This window comes from Salminus brasiliensis, chromosome 2 (assembly GCF_030463535.1).
Source record: "Salminus brasiliensis chromosome 2, fSalBra1.hap2, whole genome shotgun sequence".
NCBI classification, from domain to species: Eukaryota; Metazoa; Chordata; class Actinopteri; order Characiformes; family Bryconidae; genus Salminus; species Salminus brasiliensis.
In genome coordinates, this window is record NC_132879.1 from 12,662,709 (window position 1) to 12,686,804 (window position 24,096).

General features: G+C 39.6%; 1 protein-coding gene across 2 annotated transcripts in view; it reads left to right on the top strand.

Annotated features, from left to right (window-relative positions):
- Positions 1–24,096, top strand: part of gabrb2a (gamma-aminobutyric acid type A receptor subunit beta2a) — an 82,850-nt gene that overhangs the window by 25,711 nt on the left and 33,043 nt on the right. For both annotated transcript variants that reach the window (XM_072667948.1, XM_072667955.1), the window contains exon 4: positions 4,208–4,428. In XM_072667948.1, the coding sequence (XP_072524049.1) occupies positions 4,208–4,428 (221 nt within the window). The remainder of the gene's footprint in view (positions 1–4,207; positions 4,429–24,096) is intronic.

Below are 24,096 nucleotides of genomic sequence, written 5' to 3' on the forward strand. Positions count from 1 at the left end.
GCGCACTGCCAGATGTGACATCTGTGACATCAAGAGCCAATAGCATCATGGTAGCATGGTAGCACAGCTGCCATCGAGATGAATCTGATGGATCTTGAGAAGAATTGTGGAGTGCATGAAACAGATTGAGGAGAGGTTCACATTTATGGCTATTTCATGATTTAAAAGACAAATTACTATTCAGATCACTGGCTCTGAGCAAACAGGCAGTTTATGTAGGCATGGTAGTGGTAGCAGCATGCTCTGTGGCTATAAAACGCATTGTAAAAAGCACAGTATAAGTAAGTGTAAAGTCAGGACTACATAACATAAGTAATTGATCACAGAACATTCTCAGTCAATAACTTATGCTTATGCTCTAAACATTATTCTAATTTCCAGTGTGGGAAAAAAAAATCATCTTACTAGAGTTGCAGCATGCTCCCATCATGTTGATCGTCATCATGAACCATGTTTAATATTGTCACACGTTTTTAGTCTTAGCCAATGCACATTGTGAATAACCAATAGGTGAGCTCTCTCCAGCACCATACAGAACAAACTACTGCACACACAAAGGCAGCTGTGGCCAAACACTGCTTCTGTTTCTGCTCCATTGTTCAGCAGTTTCTCATCTAATACATATCCACCAGGAATATGATGGGGAATAATCTTAAAGGTGTTCTAGTAACAGTCAAATATTGACCCTGTAAGATTCTCTGACTTCAAAATGACAAATTGTCTTTGGATGAGAGACTTTAGTCCCTTAAAAGTAATGTCAAAGTCTTCTAGAGCAGTGTTTCTCTGCCCTGCACATTTAAGTGCTTTTCCTGCAACCAGCACACCTGATCCAGCTAATCAGCTCATTAACAATCCCTTTTCAGGGCAGGGCAGGGTGCCTCCAGGACCATGGTTAGCTTAACTCACATTTTTGACCAAAACAAGGTCAACATCTCAGTTTTGGTCAGCAATACATGTTAAGCTAAGTCAACTCCAAAACTTAGTAAATGAGCTGCAGCTAAAATATTGTATAATGTTTTGTTTGTGTTTCTCACCCTTAAATAGTTTACCCCCATCACATAAGATAGACGAGGCTTTTGACAGTAGAGTGCAGTTAGACCACAGTGCCACTCTAGAGCTGTGAAACTACACTACTTAAAAACACAGTTCTGAATAAATGTACCATTCTGTTCTTTCATGGACACAGAAATGTACATAGCTTCACAGCTCTAGAGTGGCGCAACTGCCTAACTGCCTGCTTATGAAGAGACAGGAGGTCATAAGTTCAAATCCTCTCAGAACCCGCACCCTCCTCGGTCAGGAGTCTAAGAATACCCCTGAGTCCTAACCTGCAGATGAGGTTAATCAGTAAACAGATTGAGAGTGAGGAACACAGATTAAACAGCCTACACAATGTTTAAGCAATTTCATCTGCAGAAGTAAAAAATGTGAACTAACTAAGTTGAGTTCTGTAATCAGTGACTTTACTGTGTTTTGTCTGCATGTTATTGTTATATTTTCATCTTGTATATTTAGCATCTGTTGTTTATTTGCTGCTAAGTTTTGCCAGACAGTATTTTTTTCTTTTCTTAGAATTGGTGTGTGTGCTTTTATTACATTAGTGTGCTTTTATCTATTAATAAAACCTATGTGAATGAATTTAGGACAGCACTCACAGCTTGACGTCTGCTGTCCGAGGCCCAATTTCAGGTGTAACTAAAGTCATATGGTCCCAGGTCCCCCCCCCAAGAAATGAATGGACCCCCTCACGGGAAAGTTACCCTTATGCCATTTGGCAGCATAAACGGCAACGTAGTTAGCTTACTTCCCACTGCCATGCATTCCTTAAATAAGCTTGTGCTGTAATGTAGGCTAATTGAGTTATATGAAGTATATGAGTATAATGAGGTATATTATTATTGAGGTTTTTATAGCCTACAAAAATTGTGGGAATAACGGTATAAAGCAGGGATGGGGAACTAAATGCAGGTGTCTGGCACAGTGTGCTCATATCCCTGCTCTAATACACCTATTAAACTGGCAATTGACCAGTGAGTTGGATCAGGTATGTTTGAGCAGGAAAAGAACAAAACTGCTCAGAGAACCAGGCCCCCAAACTGGAGATCTGTATTTTCGATATAAAGGGTCCACTATTGTCATTTCCCCACACTGCCATTAATTACACTCCTACAACCAAACCTGCCACAAATAGTTCTTTGAGCAATAACACATAAAAAACACTTTTGGTGCTCTAAAAAAATTACTACTGGCCCTCTTATGACCTGGGACCCTACAAAATCACATGGTATGTGTGTGTTTGGTTAGCATGTTGAATCTGTGTGTGTGTGTGTGTGTGTGTGGGTGGGTGGGTGGATGGGTATGTGCCTGTTCATGCTGAAGTGGACGTCTCTGTGTTGTGGATGTGCACATGTGGCACAGCTGGGGTCCAGCGGAGGCTTGTGTAGAGCACAGCTCTTTTGTCCTCTAACCCCCTACTGGATCTCGCCGTTATTTTTGGAAGCAGGCTATCACTGCCTTTAACAGTCCCCCTGCCCAGGAATTAAAGACAGAGGAATTAAAGCATGCTGAACCATCCCAGTTCCAACACACACACACATACACACTCACACGTGCACTAGCCCCATTTAGGCTCGGCCTAAGACCAGAAAATCTGCCCATTTAGTCTTACTGGGACGCAGTAAGTGGGGGTAATGTCAGGATTGTTTAACTTCAGTTAAACCAGCAGTTAAAAATGAATAATCCCAGTTAAGAGCCATGTGTGCTTGCTTAGGATCACAGTTGGTGGAATTGAGTTGCTGATTTATGACCACTTTGGGGGTGTGATGCTAAAACACAACAAAAGTGTATTGCAGGTTGGTTCTGTCACCCGAAGGGGCTGTGCCGCTACTAAACACGAAAAATCTAACCAATACCCAAGCTCAGCTCATTTGCATAAAGTCTGGAACTGGGGTATTTAACTCAAATGAATTGGTCTAGTTACAGAAAGGTTTCTTAAGTCAAGGTTCAGAACATCATAATGTCTGATAATGATTCCTAATGATTCAGTGCAATATCCTGTGTATTGAAGTAGCCATTTAATGTAGTCAACAACTGAATGTCAAATCACGTTACAAGTTACGCACAGTTACAATTTGGTATATTTTAGCAACATTTATGGTGAGTTTTCACACTGTTGTGGACAAATAAAAAATAACAAACACTCAAGTGTCCTTTTCTCATTTCAAGTAAAAATAAAACAAGGCTTTAAAAAAAACGGGCATCTTAAAATAAAGTGCCTAACCGCTTAAATGGCCAGTGGCCCACTGGCGGGCAGAAAGTGTTATTACTCACCTCTATTACCAGTTTGTACAGAAGTCCCTGTAGTTACTAAATAATACACCTTAGTGTGTAATACGTCAGGGGTTAATAAAAATTCGTCTCGTAGTGGCGATTGACAACACTGCTTTTAGTGATCGCAATGGTCAAAAGGTTCTTTCATATGAGACTATCTTCAGAAAGCTTCTGTAAAAGCTTCTGTGGTCTTCAGATCTGGACCTTGAATCCAGTTTCCAGTCCAGTCCTTAGTTCTTACGGGAGGTTAAGGAAGCAGTTAATGTAATTCATTGGTCACTTAAAGTCCCACCTAGCAAGGATTACAAAGTGCAGAACTGAAGACTGGATTCAAGGTCCAGTTTTGAAGAGCTGTGTTCTATGGCATTGCTCAAGGACCCTTTTGTAGCACCTTGATTGTTATGTGTAACACACCTGATTGAGATGATCATGTCTTCTGGAGCATCTTCATAAGGAAATCAGGTGGATTTCATTAGAGCTGTATTAAGAGAATCACCAGGAGCTAAATTCATTACCGGCCTGTTAATGGACACTGTTGCTGCTTTGACATTTGGTCTTTTATTGTATATTAATGAACGTGCTACTGAACATAATTAATCTATTTACAAACTTGTAGCCCATTCTAACTTTGCTTCTAAATCATTTAACCTGTAGTTGACCCTATGTGTAATAATAAGCTGCCTTACAGCGGCAGTGACCCAGTATTCCACAAGCATTGTAGTGTTAAGATCATCTTAACGGTTAGAGAGAGTGTTCAGTGTGATGCTTGATCTGCCATTAGCGAATCCTCTTCATCCTAAGGTGTTTTTTTGGGAAACCCAACCAGTAGAACTAAACTGACAGTAGATCTTTTTAATGGTTATTCCTCTTTTTGCAGGACTACACCCTGACCATGTACTTCCAGCAAGCATGGCGGGACAAGCGTCTCTCCTACTCCGAGATCCCCCTGAACCTGACGCTGGACAACCGTGTGGCGGATCAGCTGTGGGTGCCCGACACTTACTTCCTCAATGACAAAAAGTCCTTCGTCCACGGTGTCACCGTCAAGAACCGGATGATCCGCCTACATCCCGATGGCACGGTGCTCTACGGACTGAGGTTTGTTTTTTTTTTCTCTGCAATTTATCCTAGCAATTCATCACCCCTGACTCTCACACACACATAGGCACACACACACACACACACACACACACACACACTTACTAATTAGAGCAGCACAATTGATCCTGTTATAATTGTAATCGCTTCTCTGTGCAATTTAAATCAAGGACAACATCGATTTGGCAGCTTTATTTGTATAAAATAAAAATAGTGACTATATTTCCTCCTTTAGTCGCTGTGACCAATGAGCGTCACACTGTTTTTAGGCACTGGAGGAGCTCTATGTCTGTGGATAACGAAATAGTGCAGTTTACATGTTGTTAGATGGAACTCTCAGCATTCCTATCATGCAGTTTAATTAAATGTGGTGTAATTAAGCTAGCTGTGCAACAGCATTGTTAGGAAAATGTCAGATATGTAACGTTACAGAAAGAAAACAAAAGGCGATCATCTAAACTATTTAAAGCAGCATTATGTGAGTATTTGTGAGTGTTTGTTGCTCTGGGGTTCCCCTACAGGTGGAGAATGTAATTCATTTTCTCCACAGTTGTAAATCATTGCTGTCCAATGAAAATGTTTCTCTAAAATGGCCTTCACGGGAGAAGGTAAAAATGTTCTGATCTTTGAATGGAAGTCAATGTATATGAAGTAATTTAGAGCTTTGTCATTGGTCTACTCCTCCAGATATATTTACACAGCGTAGAGAGCAGCTACAGGGCTGGAACCATGGAGAAAACTAAAAAACAGACAAAAATTGAGATATGTGGTTTTCATTGGACAGCAGTCACGCTGTGAGCACCCCCTAATGGACAGCTGTACACCTGCATTTTTTGACAAGCTGAAGAATGTACAGAAGTATAAGAAGCATGTGGACGAAAGAGTGACATTACAGGATTTTACACAGATACAACTCAGGTTGCTCAGCGTTACGCAGCTCTGGTGAGAAGTCTTGTGCAGCTTCACCAAGATTACTTCTGTATTTATTGCAATACAATTACAATTACTGCAGTACCAGCTTACAGTGGCAGAAAGGCCATTCTTTGCATTACAGTCAGTGGAGCATCCACGCGATTCTAAAGCTGCTATCTTACAGCACAGTTCCTACATAACATTCCTTTAAAGGTTGCTTAAAACACTGCAACACAGCTGGAAAGATTGGAAACATGTGCCATGTGTCCAGAAATATCCAGACATCTCTTTTAATTAGTGTCAGCATCTTGAAGGAGCACTCATTGCTGACACAGGTGTTCAGTTGTGCACACACAGCTTGTGTAGTCACCATAGTTCAGCATCGACCAATAGAAAGGGATGCTGGAGCAGCCGCACAAGGTCACAGTGCCCAATGCTAAGCCTAAAGCCCCTGGCTCTGGTTTGTAGAACAGTGGAACTGCGTTCTCTGGAGTGATGGAGCTGCATCCAATGCCTTCGGGATGAGCTGGAGTGCCAGAACTGATCATTCAGCATCGGTACCTGACCTCACTAAGGCTCTCATTGCTGAATGCAATCAAATACTCACTAGTGTAAAGGCTTCCCAGAATAGCAGCTGGAACAAACACTTTACAAATACCCTTGATGTCAGAAGTAACACTGGATGAGCATGTGTCTGCACACTCTTGGACATGTAGTGTGCTTGTGAACACGTGCCAAAACACAAATTACAGAGCGTTCGAAGGCAAAGATGACAGTGTAGCTTTCTACCCCAGTTCATCACATGGGGTTGTAAATGGATTTCATGAAGATTATTAGAAATGATTTACATTTCCATCAAATTATAGCCTGCTAGCGGAGCTCAGCTCGGCTTGCTCTTCATATAAACATGGAGATCCACACTACACTCTTAAAAATGAAGGTGCTGCAAAGGGTTTTTTGAGCAATGCCATAGAAGAACCACTTCAGTAAGAGAGATGTGAGTGTGAAGAACCTTTTAAAAGTTAAAGAAGTTGATGTAAATGTTCTTTAATATTCTGAAGGTTCTTCACACTCACAAAAATGGTTCCTTACTGAACTAAAAATGATTCTTCTATGGCATCAATCAAAGAACCTTTTGTAGGAGGGTTCTACAGTGAGTGTAATACAACTTCTAATGGGTTAGGCCAGACACAGAGGGATGAACACTCGCAGAGATGGACTCAATGCAAGTGAGACAAGATGCAGCAGCTAAAGGGCATAAACGTGAACACAGTGATCAACATAACCAGAACATGGCAGATAAGAGGGTGAAAACAAACCGGAGGTTTAGCTGGGGAACCAGCTACTAGGCAAGAGCTGCTAGCTGGAACGTGGGTAGTAGAGCAGGATCGAGAGCTGTGTGAATGTTTCTGTGGAAAGTGAGGGAACCTCGCTGGAAGCTCAAACCTCCAGGTGGATTGCTAGCAAACGACGGAGTCGAGCTGAAGCTGGCCTTAACACTATGTGGAAACAGATGGGAACCTCTCGGGCAACCTCAAAGTTCCTTAACCATAAACCATATAATTCTTGGCGTCAAACTGAGCGTTCAACTAAACAAGACGTGATAAACCTGAATCAAAACATGTGAACATAAACAAAACACTGAACCGAACATACATGAACAAGAACCGAGTCCGTGAATCAAAACCAGAACAGAAACACAAAACCAAAGTCCTTCTGTGAGCCTTTGGGCGGCGGCTCGGCATCGCCCCAAGGGAGGGCGCGATACCGAGGGGCTGACACAACTCTGGTACAGTTTAACCCCTGCCAGGACGTCTCATGTGCCCTTAAGCATGCTGTGGTTTGTGAGTCTGCAGAAGGAAGTGAACAGAAACAACTCTGGATAAGCTGTGAGTTTGACACCTGCTTTCTGTGATAAGCAAAAAGCAAATTTGTCCAACCCACATAATCACAACATTGTGTCTGTAGCGAAATAAAAAGCCCTCTGCCATTGTTCAGAACCCTCTTAGATTTAAAGATGATGATACAGACAGTCAACAGCACACACTGTGCAAATAATGCTTGTCAGTAGTAGATGCAACATGAGGCAACACCAACAGCATGAAGCATTTATACTGTATTTGCTCTGTGAACTGCTATTACACACACATTGCATGTTCTGCAAACTACACAACTATACACATCGACTTGTGTTAAATATACACATAGATTTTTTACAGCATTACTCAGAATCATGATCTCAAATTCTAGGCTAAAATATCACGACTTCAGTTTAATCAAGAATCATCAGAATTCTGCCCTGACTGCTCGACCCAGCGCAGCTCAGAGCAGGACGGGTTCCAATTTTAAACCTTGGCTCCTCTCAGTGGTACTGCCTTATGCTCTTAGTTGTTTAGTCCAGACCTTTGTACCTATTTAACTAGTGCAAACAGTGCCTCAACCCACAGGCCTGACTAGAGGACCAACAGTTGGTCCGACCAAAAGCGATGAACTCTGTCTGGATCAAACTGAACCATGATTTGGTTCATTTGCAGTGTGAACACACTTATTTGCATGTGTGTGTGGATTTTCGGATCAGTCACATTTTCAGTCTTGGGTCCTCTCTGTGGTTCTTTGTCATGCACCAATAGAGTTTCTCCTTTTAAGACTTGGTTCTTCTCAGTAGTTCTTTTTCATGCTCTTAGGGAGTTTCTCCTATTGAACCTGGCTTCTCGGTTCCACTTAGCAAATCTTCCTCATTCTGTATAAGAGTTTTCCTGCCAGCATCTCTCTTGGTGATCCTCATTAGGGCACTGGACCCATATTTTATTTCTTTGAGGCTTTATCTGTTGTAGAGAGAAATGCATGCCTAATTTGTCACACACTCCTGAATTGTTAAGTAATATGATCTCTACTTGCTTATGAGGTTTCTGACTGTTGCCTATAAACATTACCATAATCCATGCTTTAAGATGGATGCTACTGCTGGTTTAGCTATGTCACATACATTTGCCCATGTTTATAAATAACAGTGTTTGATGCAGTGTCAGAAACCTATCTGTCTAAAATGACCTAACAACAAATCTACATACATTTCCCTTACCTGTTACCTACATTAGCTAAACTGAATTGAGCAGAATTTAATTGAACTGAAAGGAACTGAACTGAACAACACAACAGATCTAAACTGAACTGAATTACCTCATCAGAACTAAACTAAATTGAATTACACTGGATTGCGTTAAATTGAATGGAATTAAACTGAACTGAACTAAACAACAAAATTAAACTGAACTGAACTAAATTAAATTACATTGAATTGAGTCAAATTAAGTTGAATTAAACTGAACTGAACTAAGCAACATAACTAAACTGCACTGAATTACCTCATCAGAACTGAGCTTAATTGAATTGCACTGAATTGAGTTGAATTACATTTAATTAAACTGAACTGAACTAAACAACAGAACTAAACTGAACTGAACTAAATTGAATTACACTGAATTGAGTTAAATGGAGTTGAATTAAACTGAACTGAACTAAACTAAACAGCAGAACTAAGCTGCATTGAATTATTTTTGAACAGAACTGAACTTAACTGAATTGAGTTAACTAAATTAAATTGAACTGAACTCAATTAAACAACTAACGTAACCTGAATTGAATATACCAGCACCAAACCTAGCTGAAATAAATGAAAATGAAATGAATATAATTGAATTTAAAGAACTGAATTGAATTGAACAGGACTGATCAGAACTAGCACAGCACAGAACTGAAGTGAATTAAACTGAACTGAACTGAATTGATACCTGCTCAGGTAAATTGTGGATTGGCTCGTAACTGTGCCCCCTTCATGATGCAACCTCTTTGCAGACGTCCAGGAAACACCTCGGAAACGTTGTGTTCTCTTTCTGGTGTTTATTCTCTTTCTCTCTGTCTCTCTCTGATGTATTTTAATGACTCCACATCGGCATCTATATTTAGTGGGACAAGATTATTGTAGCTAATTCCTGCAGCTGAATAACGCTGTGTTCTCTCGCCCCGGCCTGACAGCCTCCCCTTTCTTTGAAGGCTGCCTAAAACATTTAAATATCTGCAGTGCAGCACATCATTCATTGCTGTTATGATACAAAAATCAATACGTGTAATTCATAACGCTCCATTATGTAAGTGCTCAATTACATAAGCCAACACATATTTTTACATAACAACAGAGCAGGGATAGGAGGTGTTGCGGTGTGTGTGTGTGTGTGTGTGTAGGGAATGGAGGGGGGCAGACCAGAGGCGACAGTAAAACCCTCATGAGAAGACCTTGGAGAGGAGAGGGAAATTTTTGGTAACCTGGACAGCGTGCAAACGCTGCTGTTAGTACCAGCATGAGCATGTGCTTCAGCAGCAGTGAGAAATGTTCATGCCCAAAAATGGCTTTGGCTCTATGCGCTTGTCTGTCTGTGTGTGTGTGTGTGTGTGTGTGAAAGAGAGTGTGTGTGTGTGTGTAAGGGGGCGGTAATGGAGTTCTCTCCTTTGTGATGTTGGGGGTTTAGTGAAAGCCCCTTTCATGTTACTGGAATTGGGATGCTTTTTGAAGTGTGTGTATCTGTCTGTGTGTGTGTGTGCATGTTTTAAGGGGGCAGTTCAGTAAAAAATCTAATTTACAGTTTTTCCACAATTGGCCAATAAATCAGGGTTCTTTAAAAAGTCTTAAAATAGATTAAAACTTTAATCTCATGAAATGTCTTAAAATGTCTTATTTTGTACTGTTGGAGCCACTGGGCCAGATTCGTAAAGCGCACCCTCAGATTTCTTTCTGATGTCAAAGAAAAACAAAGTTGTGGGAACATGTTTGCTGACTCATAACAGGGATTACTGCCCTGTTTACAGCTTGCATGATATCTGGCAATTCTGCGATTTCCCCTTATTTTCATGCGTTGTGAGCGATTCATAAACCGCACCATTGTGCAAAAAAGTTTTATGTAAATTGACCTGATGAAAAAATATCCCTATAAAACACTGAACCCTTTAACCCTACATGTTGGCCCACAGTTCAATGTTAAACTACCACAACATTACAAACATAAATGTTTAGTTAATGAATAATACATCTTAAGATTTAGACTTTTTATAGTTTTTAATGAAATGGGATTGTTATTAAATATATCATCACTGTAACTCTTAGCCTTGTTTCCTGTAGGCTGTAAAGCCTTGTTTTTCCACTTTTTGACGTAAACTTAATCTCTGGCCGTTTCCACATATGAATGGAAAATATCCGGATGTTATCCCTTTCACATATGTAGCGTACAACCAAAGATTAACCTCGTTCTAGCACATGCAAGAAGTACGGCATGAATTCCTGCCACTGTGAATTCCAGAAAATTACCTGCTCTATTCACACGTACACTGACGTTATCCAGAATTTGCACTATGTGATGTCCAGTACAGCTGAATCAGACAAAAAGGTCTTGGTTACCATACATGTCTGAAAGGAGCTTGTCAGTTGTTGTTTGCATTGTGGCAGAGTTTCATGAAGAATGGACCATTAGAACCCCCCATAAATGACTGACAGTATGTCATCAAACTAAGACTATAAACATTAACTTTGATATTATCTGGTATTTACTTGAAATTATTGGACAACTTCTATAAACAGTGTAAGTTACATTGTTCTGAAAGTGAGAAACTGAACTGTGGGTCCACGTTTAGGTGCTTGAGGATTAAGGGGTTAATTATCTTTTCTATACATTTGAAAACATGCTCTCTCAGGCAAATCTTAAAGCATGTACACACACTCAGCTGATTAACTCATTTTTTCAAGCTAATTGTGGTCTGTTTGGATTGAGCATCATGACAAACATCACATCTTGCAACAACCTAACTTGGCTTGGCCAGAATAAAAACAGATTGAGGAGAAAAATAAAATTCTGCTGCTCTGCCAGGATTTAAATGAACTAAAGCCATAAACCCACAGCAAACATGCAGTCTGAATTCGCTGCTGAGCAATGACACTGCCTGCGTATCTGGTCTTTCTACAGTGGATGGAAGTATTGTCACACCATTGATACCGTTGTTGATATTGCTTGTTTATGTGTTTACATATATAGATTGGTCTGCTGTTTACCTGCTGCTGTATTTCTGCTTCTTTTAGAATCTGTGGATCTGAGATTATTAGTCTATTTTGACACCCACTAGGGCACCATGTTATGAATCTGGCAAACGTAAACTAATGTAGAAGTCAGGCAACAGTGATCCTGTGGTCTAAAACTGACCACTGATGATGGGCTGCAAGAGAAGTTAGGCAGGAACATTGAGAAAAGGACAGTTAGTGGAGTTAGGTAGGGACATTGAGAAAAGGACAGTTAGTGGAGTTAGGTAGGGGCACTGAGAAAAGGACAGTTAGTGGAGTTAGGTAGGGACACTGAGAAAAGGACAGTTAGTGGAGTTAGGTAGGGACACTGAGAAAAGGACAGTTAGTGGAGTTAGGTAGGGACATTGAGAAAAAGACAGTTAGTGGAGTTATGTAGGGACATTGAGAAAAAGACAGTTAGTGGAGTTTTGTAGGGACACTGAGAAAAGGACAGTTAGTGGAGTTAGGTAGGGACATTGAGAAAAGGACAGTTAGTGGAGTTAGGTAGGGACATTGAGAAAAAGACAGTTAGTGGAGTTATGTAGGGACATTGAGAAAAGAACATATAATATCTTAAAGCACACGTTGCAGATCAGATAACACAGCCACATAATTTATGTAAGTAATGTTAATAAATTAACTAGTAAATTAACTAGTAAGTAATGTAAGTATATTAATACCCATTTTAGGCTATATTTTGATTTATATGATTTTGTATAGTGTTTACTATCTTATAATTCCCCCCCCCCTTCATTGTTTGGCTACAAGTTGCTTTAAAATGCTGCAGTGAAAACACCTTACAGTAATGGTGCATACTCTATACCAGGAGTGGACCATTTCTGCAGTTTAGTGCTTGAGCACACCTGATTTAACTCCTGTTAAACCTGTTAATTGCCAGGTTTAGTATGTCTTTTGGAGCAGGGAAATCAGCAAACTGTGCTGGACTGCGGCCCCCGTTGCCCACCGCTGCTCTATACAGATGGATTTTGTTTGCTGTGGCCTTCTGAAATTGTATGTTATATTATCACACACTTGCTTGATTGCCCTTTTCTTTGAGGTGTGTACATAAAGCCTGCTACTCCATTAATGTTTTCAACCAGAAATGTGCTGGTTTAAAACTAGAAAATGTTTGTGCTGCCACCAGTAAAATGGAGCATTTCCACAATAGTTTTAGTCAGCTACGATAAAAGAGTGAAAGCCATTGAGCTAGTGAATTACACATTGTCATGTTCCACCGTACAGTAGTTCCTCACTGCTGTACCTATAAAGATGCTTTATTTTCACTCTCTACTGTCTGCAAATATAAAACCTTTTTGGCAGCAGTGAAACCTTTTGGAAGGAGCCCAAGAAATGCTCCTCTCAACTTTATCATCTTCACTCGACTTTATCATTTCCACCCTCGCATTTATCATTTTTAAACAAGCCCAATTAGAAGAACAGCACACCTGGCAACCCTGTGCCATACTGACAAGCCATCTTCAGAAGAGGATGAGCAGGTTAAATAGTTTAACATCAGGCTTGAGGTGGAGCAGTTGCACTCTGTCTCCTCTTGTGAGAGAAATAATGCTATTTCTTCAAATTCTTTTCATTGCACTAATGTGGCCGAGTAAAGATGCAGGGCTAATTATAGATAACCCTATAACCAGGGCCAAGGGAAAAAAAGAGTTTATTATGGATTGGGCTTAAAATAGCTAATATCTGATCCTTTAAAAATACCTTAGATCAGCCCCAATTTAGATCCATTGTATCAGATCAGGATTATATATCTCCTAGTATATAAACGTTTGGTTTCGACCAGTGCTTTTGAAATAAAGGATCATTATGCGAGGATCTGTACTTTTGCTCCAGGGCTCCCCCTACAGTTGTAGTAATTCACTGTTTACACCACTGCCGTGAATACAAATCATGCTTTGCGAGCCCACCTCATGGACATATGTTGACAAGCTAAAAGAGATGCAGAATGGGCTAAGTTAGCTTGCACTGACACAGAGTAAAAGCAAGCCTAGACAGCCTGACCAAAAGCACTTATTACCAGTCTGACATCCCATTCATATGTCTAGCCAGTGACTAAACCTCTGTCAAAATGGGCTGACTTAGCGTATGATCCAAAACTTTGCAAACACAGCCAAACAAGTGCAACAGCACCAGACGAGTAACTGATAAGCTGATAAGTCATTAATTACTACTCCAACTGGAAGAAGGACAGCTTAGCATCTGTCTTGCATATGCTATTTTAGCTCTCGCTAGCCAGTAAAGGTAATGGTTAAAATGTTCTTTAAATGTTATAACATTCATATATGTCATTTTTTGCTGTTTGGGGTCATTTAAATGTTTGATTTTTGAAACAGTGTTACCTTGGACATGTTTAGTGTGTGAAGTTCTAGTTTTGCACTGGAGCACTGAGGCTAAGTGATGGGGGCAGTGTCAGAAACTACATGGGCAAGTTGTTCGAGATTACTGTATGCTGAACATATTGCCTGTTCACGACTGAGCAAGCTCAGGCTGTGTAAACAAAAAAAACTTGGCTCAGGTTTACTTCAAGAATACTTTGAAAAAGAATCAAGCAGAGATTGCATTTCTGAGATCTAGTAAACATTACTGATTTGCAACGAAATTCGAGTCTCTTTACAAGCATTTCTTATTGCATCAACGTAAAGCAGCATCATACAATATATATTTTTGTTTGTTTGTTTGTTTGTTTTTTGCTCCTGGGTTCCCCCTACAGTTGAGGAGTATAATACACTTTTACTCCACTGCAATAAATACAAATCGTGCTTTAAGTGCCCCCTCATGGACAGTTGTACACATGCTTTTCTTAACAAGCTGAGGGATACAGAAGTGGCATCTGAAGTGATGTATTTTAGACAAATATGACTCGAGTAACACAGAATAACACAGTTCTGGCAAAAAGTCACCGAAGTTGCATAGTGCAGTAGCAGCGCTCCGGCCCAGAGTGGAAATGACAGACATTGGAGCACCAACATGAATAAAATTTCCACATATTGATGTTTTAAAACAAGCATAGAATTTATAGTATTTTACTGTTTACAATAATCGTTAGTGACTTTACTGTTGTTTACTGTTTGTCCCCCAAGCTTGAAGTAGCAGTTCTGACGTGAACATGATGGATGGAACATTGTCCTTTTGTTCAGACTAATGTCAGACCTAGAACATATTAAATAGGCACTATTTCCAGGCAATAAGGCAATATTTCCAGACTCCAGTCAACTCTGAACTCTGATCACCACACTACTATCACAAAATGTAGTACACTAAATGCAGTGCACTGAGAATAGAGTAAGGAAGCCTGAGCTTCTGCCTTAGTGTGGAGGAGGTTAACATTAGTAAAGTCAACTAAACCAATCAAGCAAGTCTATTAAAGATAATTTAATAACTCAAGAAATGTGTGATGATTTAAGCATGCAGTGCTGAATGTTTTAGGCTAGATACAGACAGTTAAGTAATCTCCACTAGACTTGCTGTATGACAAACAGTTACCTGTAACCTTGACCAACAGTAACCCTTGCAGTTGAAACAGTAGCAGCAGCTTTGAAACCTGAACAGATGAAGTCGTAAAGCCAAAAAGCACCATTGACACCCCATGAAAATCTTTGTTGTTTTTAACATATTTAAATATCTGGACATTTGATCTTCAGTTGAACAATATTGAGAGATGGTGGTAATATAACTAAACACATAAAAAAGAAATGTAATTTGTAAAATGTAATTATTAATTGGAAAAAAGTTAGGGCACCCCCCACATTTATGAGCTGCAGAGGATTAGAACCTGGTTAGAGAGGATTCTGGAGGAGCCGATTTGATTTAAACCTCAGACATGTAGTTTGCTATGCTCCTGATTGTGGACTGAAGTGAGTGGGATCACCATGGTGAGATCCAAAAAGCTCTGACGCCTTCAGAAGGTTGTAGATGCAGATGAGTCTGAGAAGGGACTTTAAACAGATCTCAGAACAATTAGAAATCAGCTGTTCTACTGTCAGCAAAATAATTTACAAAATCAAACAACTGTCAGGCCGTTCTTGCAAATCAAAGTTTTCTTGCAAATGTGTTGCAATTACGTCACTTACATCTATAGATGCTGTTTGGGAAAAGGGTTAATATTGATATGTCCATATCTATTCAAAAATAACTAAATTATTAATGAGTTGTCCTTTTTTACATTACTGTACGTTCTGGAAATCTGGGACTTTTTTCCCAACTATCCCTTTAACAGTCCTCTGTATTCCATGGACACACTCCTTCCTAAGCCTTTAATTACCCAGAGAAGCAGAAGATTACAGCAGTGTGTGTGAGAGCACACTTTGCTATCGGACAGCGGCAGGCAGATCTGATTATCCTGCTCCTAAAAAAAATCTCGGCCAACATCCCGTCCGGCACTGCACCAGCAAAAAGCCCACAGGCCCCAACACGCACCCAGTCAAAACAGCGGCCTCGCTCTTCTCTCTCCGCCACGCTGAGCCGCCAAACTTCCCTTTCTCTTTCGGTCCATCGGAGTGAATTTTTATCACATTCCTTATCACTTTCCGTGCCCCGCCGTTCTTTACGTCAGGAGCCGAGGAGAAGTGTGCCATCCTAAAAGGAAGCATTATTTGTTCTGGAGAGTGTGAAGATAGCACGTTGAGGTGTTTTGGATAGACCCATTGCCAGCGTCCAAAGACGAAAACTGGCACAAACCACACTTCTATTTATAGTGGACACAAACTCCTTTTGTGTATCTTATACTTGGGCACTGCTAAGGGGGCCATCTTCTTTTTTTAGTGGTTAGGGATCATCAGGAAGACATCAGCCGTCGCCCAGAGGGATGCTGGGTAGAGGGCAAAGGAATTCAGTACCTGTCTCCTCATTTGCTTTGCGGTATCTATTATAAATAATTCAGTATCTACTATAAATTCTTCAGTATCTAGTATAAACTATTTAGTGCCCATTATAAATGATTCGGTATATAAATGATTCAATATAAAAATGATTCTGTATCCATCATGAATGATTCTGCATCTGCTATAATTGATTTAGCATTCACTGTAAATAATTCAGCCTCTACTGTAAATGATTCAGTAACAGCTATAAATGATTTAACATCTACTGAAAATGATTCAGTAACTGCCATAAATGATTCAGTAACTGCTATAAATGCTTTAACTTCTACTGAAAATGATCCAGTAATTGCTGTAAATGATTCAGTAACTGCCATAAATGATTCAGTAATTGCTAGAAATGATTTAGCATCTACTGTAAATGATTCAGTAAATGTTATACATGTTTCAGCATCTACTATAAATGATTTAGCATCAATTATAAATTATTAAATATTTACTATAAATAATTCAGTAATTGCAGGGTTCCCACTCTTTCTAAGAAAACACCTTTCCAGTGCATTTTTCATGACTTTCATGCATATTAAAGGTCTATATGGTTTTTAGACACATGGTTACTGGCTGTACAGGTCAGTAGCTATGTATGCAAATTTTCCATTAAAGTCAAATCCCTCAATAAATCATTTAGTGTTTGTCATACACGAGGCTCAATTGTTTTAGAACTGAGCTTTTCAGGGTCTCACTAATATTCCAAGAACATTTCTATTCATATGTTTCCATGACTAGAAAACAAGTCTCAAATAGTCCATTTTTTTCTAGATTTTCCAGGACATATGGGAACCCTGAACTGCTCTAAATGATCCAGCATCTACTATACATGATTCACTAACTGCTCTAAATGGTTCAGCATTTCCTATAAATTATTCAGTAACGGCTCTAAATGGTTTAACATCTACTATAAATAATTTACTAACTGCTCTAAATGGTTTAACATCTATAAATAATTTACTAACTGCTCTAAATGGTTCAACATCTACTATAAATAATTTACTAACTGCTCTAAATGGTTTAATATCTACTATAAATAATTTACTAACTGCTCTAAATGGTTTAATATCTACTATAAATAATTTACTAACTGCTCTAAATGACTCAGCATTTACTATAAATGATTCACTAACTGCTCTAAATGGTTCAACATCTACTATAAATAATTCAGTAACTGCTCTAAATGATTCAGCATCTACCAAAAATGATTCACTAACTGCTCTAAATGATTCAGCATTTACCGTAAATGATTCACTGACTGCTCTTCATGATTCAGCATCCACTTTAAATGATTCAGTAATTGGTATAAATGATTCAGCATCTACTATAAACAATCCACTTACTGCTCTAAATGATTTAGCATCTACCAGCATGTATTTAGTGTGTGATATAAATGACAGAGGAAACATGTACTAATATGTAACTGATATGCAAGGGTTAAAGAACCATACAAGGTTTCCCATCATATATGCTCCGAACAAATCACTGGGATGGTACCCTTCTGTTCAGTGGGGTGATACCTTCAAGGAAATGTCATGAGTAGCTTTAGTTTCATTCCACTTCCTTTCCAGTTCCACTCTGTCTGACACCAGGCTGTTATCTGTTCAGAAACCTGTAGGTGGAAAGGTACTGATGCACTGTTCTCCTGAGAAAGAGGCTGTACACTCTCAGCCAAAGGGGTTCTAAATAGTACTGAAAATGGACAACAGTGTAATTCTTTTTGTCACTGCATGGAGCTTTTTTTAAAAAAGGTTCTTCAGAGAACCGCCAGGCAAGGGAAGGTTCTGTATGGAACCATTGCCTTACTAAAGAACACCTTTACTAGAAACCATCCATTAGGAGAACCATGTTGGTGCTTAAGAACCATGTTGTACTTTTGAGTGTACAATTATATTGTTAATAGAAAATGTACACTTATATAACCTTTATATTTAGAACCATTTTAAAAAGGTTTGAAAAGTATTGGGCAAAGAGTAGCGTATTATATGGCCTCCATATTGAATGGTCTTTAGTAGTGTCTAAGCGAAACTTCGGTATCTTTGAATTTTTAGTCTGTTCAAACTAGCTAAGGGTATTTTTGAGTAAACAGTGAAGCACTTGTGTAAGTCGCTCTGGATAAGAGCGTCTGCTAAATGCCGTAAATGTAAATTCTTTTTAAAAACTGTTTAACTGTTTAAGTAAAGAAACGTTTATGTATCAAATGGTTTTTTGAGTCATCATGGTCCTATATGGAAACATTCGCTTGTGAGGAAGCGTTGGAGAACTGTTTTTTAGTGGTGCGGCTGGTTTAAGTAAGGTTGAATCAGCAGTCGTGTAACAGATAGAATAGATTTATCCAACAATCCCAGTTATTACAGCTTATGAACAGCTTTGTCCACCATTTTCTGTAGGATTTGATAAGGGCAGTGATTTCTGGGTAAGTCAGCACTTCTATTGACCCGATCCCTCACCCCTCTGAGGGCTAGGCTAACACACTTACCTGAGCTAATATAGTAATGGAACTGTTCTTAAGATGGCATCTGGGAAACGATGAGCCCAAGTTGCTGATGCTGAGATACTTCAGTGTTCCTCAGTCGCAGGAAGTGGACATCACATGACTTTCAGACTCTCATAACTCACACTCTCACTGCTCATACTTCATAACCTTTATTGCTGGCAAACATTCAAACTAGAGTAGTCACCACAGGCATGAGCAGCAGTTTGTTGCTGATGGGGTTTTGTTGGAGATTCCCAAACAAATCTCTATGACAGGAAAATTGGGGATAAGGTTGTGTGGTTTGTGCTCAGACTTAGACGTCATCCCTTGTCGAAAGACTTTTCTACTGGTGCCAGTGCTTTACATGGTGCAAGGTGTATTTTAAGTTCATTTTTTTTATGAATTATTAAAATAATTAAAATAAACTAATATTTTTTTCGTTCGGTTTTAGTGATTGAGAGATTTGAAAATCAGTTCAGCAGCCTAGGATACATTGCTAGGCAGTTAAAGGCAGTACCTAAAGCACTGTAGCTACACTAGAAACCAGATACATAAAATAGGTATTGTGGCATATTCCTGAGTCCAGGAACTGGACACACCAATGCAAGTTTTAACTGAACTGAATCATGTTCTGTCAGAGCTGAATCAAATCCTGTCAGTGCTGAACTGAATCATGTTCTGTTAGAGCTGAATCAAATCCTGTCAGTGCTGAACTGAATCATGTTCTGTCAGAGCTGAATCAAATCATGTCAGTGCTGAACTGAATCATGTTCTGTTAGAGCTGAATTAAATCCTGTCAGTCCTGAATTGAATCAAGTTCTGTCAGAGCTGAATCAAATCCTGTCAGTGCTGAACTGAATCATGTTCTGTCAGAGCTGAATCAAATCCTGTCAGTGCTGAACTGAATCATGTTCTGTCAGAACTGAATCAAATCCTGTCAGTGCTGAACTGAATCATGTTCTGTCAGAGCTGAATTAAATCCTGTCAGTCCTGAATTGAATCAAGTTCTGTTAGAGCTGAATCAAATCCTGTCAGTGCTGAACTGAATCAAGTTCTGTTAGAGCTGAATCAAATCCTGTCAGTCCTGAATTGAATCATGTTCTGTTAGAGCTGAATCAAATCCTGTCAGTGCTGAATCAAATCCTGTCAGTGCTGAACTGAATCATGTTCTGTCAGAGCTGAATCAAATCCTGTCAGAGCTGAACTGAATCATGTTCTGTTAGAGCTGAATCAAATCCTGTCAGTGCTGAACTGAATCATGTTCTGTCAGAGCTGAATCAAATCCTGTCAGTGCTGAACTGAATCATGTTCTGTTAGAGCTGAATTAAATCCTGTCAGTCCTGAATTGAATCAAGTTCTGTCAGAGCTGAACTAAATCCTGTCAGTGCTGAACTGAATCATGTTCTGTCAGAGCTGAATCAAATCCTGTCAGTGCTGAACTGAATCATGTTCTGTCAGAGCTGAATCAAATCCTGTCAGTGCTGAACTGAATCATGTTCTGTCAGAGCTGAATCAAATCCTGTCAGTGCTGAACTGAATCATGTTCTGTCAGAGCTGAATCAAATCCTGTCAGTGCTGAACTGAATCATGTTCTGTCAGAGCTGAATCAAATCCTGTCAGTGCTGAACTGAATTGTACTGGATCAGAAACTAATGAACCGAACTGTATCAGCTTTCTGTCCTAACTGTTTCGCATGTGTATCGAAGTGTAAGCTATGCATTAAGATGCATATAGTATCGGCTGAAAGAGAGACATTCGGGCACCTCATATGTGGATATCTCAAATGTGGAAATCTTCTTGTCATTGACGGATGCAATCAGAGGCCACAGTGATGACTTTTCGTGTGAAATGCTTCAAGTCTGCTCCCCTCAGCGAGTGGCTGGCAGCTCTCGACAAAAACACAGTCAGACATCCAGAATGGCAAATAAGCCATATCATGCATCATGTGCCAGTGTCCACATTGACGTGTCAAAACAAAAGGCGCTGTAGCCGTGTGACTGTGGAGAGGACTCCTGCAGGCCTGGAGCTGCTGTCTGTCTCTCTCAGCCTGGCCTGAGCTTGTGTGCCAGCGGGTACAGCGCCAGCTCACGTTCCCGTCCGCATGGACTCGTCCTCTTCAGGGAATCGGCTCCTTTAACCCCCCTCTTATCTCTAAAGTTTCATTGGTTCTGCTTCAGGAGAAAATACACTATATGGACAAAAGTATTGGGATGCCTGCTTATTCATTGTTTCTTTTAAAATCAAGGATATTAAAAAAAGAGTGTATCCTGCTTTTACAGGATGTTGGATGATCACAACACCACCTCATTCCCAACTCCCCTACTCATCCTATCCAAAAGTACTGGATGGAGCACCATCATTCCAGAGAACACAGTTCCACTGCTCCACAGCTCAGTGCTGGGAGGGCTTTATACCCCTCTAGACCACGTCTGCCATTAGGCATGGTGCCAATAGCTTCATGTTTTTCTGCTCCAAGAGGTCCTAATTAATTGGCAGTATGTTTCTACAGGGACTAGACAAGCTGTCTGTGTGTGTGTGCACATCTGTGTCAGCAATGGGTGCAACTGTAAGTATCATAATGCCTTCATTAGAAGGGGTGTCCACAAACATTTAATTTATATAATTATATAATTTAGTGTGGTTTAGACCCTATAAACTGGCTACTGTTGGGGGGCAAATCTTTCAGTGTCGTCTATGTCTTCCTCCTTCTCCTCTCTTCTTTCTATGTTACAAAAATCTTTCTGATTTTTAAATATTTTTTATACGCACCTCTATTGTGTACCACCACATGATTGTAAAGTGTCATTGGATATGAGAAATGTGCCATATCAATAACATACAATGTATATTATATAATATAGACTTTTATTATTCATTATTATTGTTATTATTTACTTGATTCTTTGCATTGGTGGAGAACATTTTGTTGATGGTTCTATATTATATCATATAGAACCATTTATGATTAGAGTGTGCAGTAATGAATTACAATCGCTGAGGTACTTTACACCTCTACCCATAAGTGGGTAGTTCCTCACTCGATGAATAAAAGGTGCAGTGGTGGTTCAGTGGTTAAAGTGCAGGGTTATTGACCACAGGGTTGTGGGTTTGAAACCCATGTTCGCTAAGCTGCCACTATTGGGTCTATGAGCAAGACCCTTAAACCTGTCTGCTCCAGGGGTGCTGTAGCATTGATGACCTTGGCTTTCTAAAGCAGTAATATTTCAAAAGTAGCCGTACTGTGTACTGTGAGTATAATGACAATAATGTTTTTTATATAAAAAAAATGTATTTCAGATTATTGTGGAGCATTTCCATTGGTCCATTGATCGTGGATTTTATGACATTGCGGATATTATGACAAAAAATAGAAACGTCAGAAATGGAGATATGTGTTTTTGTGTGACAGTAACGATACACTTTGCAGAGGTTGCTGAATAACTACTAGCCGTTCCTGGGAAATAAAGCTGAAGACTGATATAACTGGATAAGACATTGTTTAACCTTTCTAGGTTGAACTGCAGTGGAGCAGATTGTAGACTGTCCATGAATACCACAATTGTCACTCTTCAAAATAAAGGTCCTTCAAATGTTTGTTTTTTTTAGCAATGCCATAAAAGTACTAAAGTACCATTTGTAATAGAGATGTAAAGAACCTTCACTTGATGCATTTTAAAGATTTTTCATACTCATGGTTTTGTCATTTGTAAATGTAGTTAATTAAAGTAATTAAATAATTACATTCTGATAAATGCAATTGAAATGAAACATTCAGCAAACGGACTGTGTTAGTCCGACCATCGAGGGGCTGACTTTGCTATATGTGCGTGTGTGTGTGTGTGTGGTTGCATGCGTGTGTGTGAACTCTCCTGCTTGCCCTCATAATGAAACGTTAGTCAGGAGCCCTTTGCGGTGTGTTGCAGCGCAGGCTTCAGTAAACAAGGTCATCGGGAATAAAGGTGCACATGGTGCCCGGGGGTCCGCGGCCGAACCTCGCGTGAACTCTGCCGGTTTGTATGTGTGTGTGTATGTTTCCATGTGTGTGGGGAGAAAAGAAAACTGCAGCTGGGCCCGGCTGTGGCATCTGCGTGTGATGGTCGTTTGGAGAAGGACGTGGTGCGGTGGTCCAGGGAGGGGCAGGAGGAGGGGTGGACATGGGCAGGTGTAATTAGACAGAGGGTCATGGCCTTCACCTCACTAACCATTTAAAGCTGATATAGCAGACCACTGATTTCCATTTAGATTTCTGAGAGATGTAAATTGGTGATTTTTCAAGCGTGGATTCTTTTAACCATCTCCACTTAAAAAATATTTTTTAATTTATATATATTTTTTAATTATGTCAAGTTTTTACATGATGGCCAAGAGTTGGCTTTTAAAGATTCAAATGTTTTATATGTATTTGCCAAGTGGAGAGATTTGGGCAATTTCAAAGGGTTCACTTACTTTTTCACACTTTATTATGTGTATTTTCCAGAGACTTCTACTTAATATATAAACAGTTAAACAGATGCTTATGGTGAAACTGAAAACCTGTCACTACCATTACCATGTGTCATCGACCCTATTTACACCTGGTCACTTCATTCATCTTGAGTATCTGGGTAAGGTCAAGCCACATAAAAGTACAAGTGTAAACACCCAAGACTCGTTTAAACCCCTTCACTCAAACCACTTCAGGAGGAGATCTGAGATGCATTTGAGCCACATGTTATAGCAGTGGAAACACACCTGTCTCTCTAAGACACATTCAACAGCTGAAACTCCTCCCAGTACAAACGAAACACCAGTAATAATTGCCACGCAACAAGCAAATTTGCATATTGCTTCCCACACAGCAATCAGATTTTAGTCTGACTAACCAGAGACACATTAGACCGCCCAGTGTAAATGCATGTGGTTAAATCTTATCAGGGTACACTCCAGATACTAGTCTGATCAACAGTGAAGTGACCAGGTGTAAACAGGGTTGTGTTGTAGGAATGAAAAAGGAAACAAGGACCCTAGGTCATACAATTCCAGTTAGTATAACATGTGCTTTAAACACAGATAATAATAATGTTTAATTTTCATAAAATATTGTCAAATACAACAGTGTAAATGATGCTGAATAAATCTACTTCATGTTCTGCAAATCCTTACAGAAATCACAGGCAGTTGTGGTAATGACAGTAATGTTGAGGACATTAATATATAGTTCAGAAATGTGCAGAAATGTTTTATAGATTTGAACCCAGATAATACATTCTGTGTCGTTTTACTTTATTATCAAAAATATTGTGATTTTTTTAATGAAT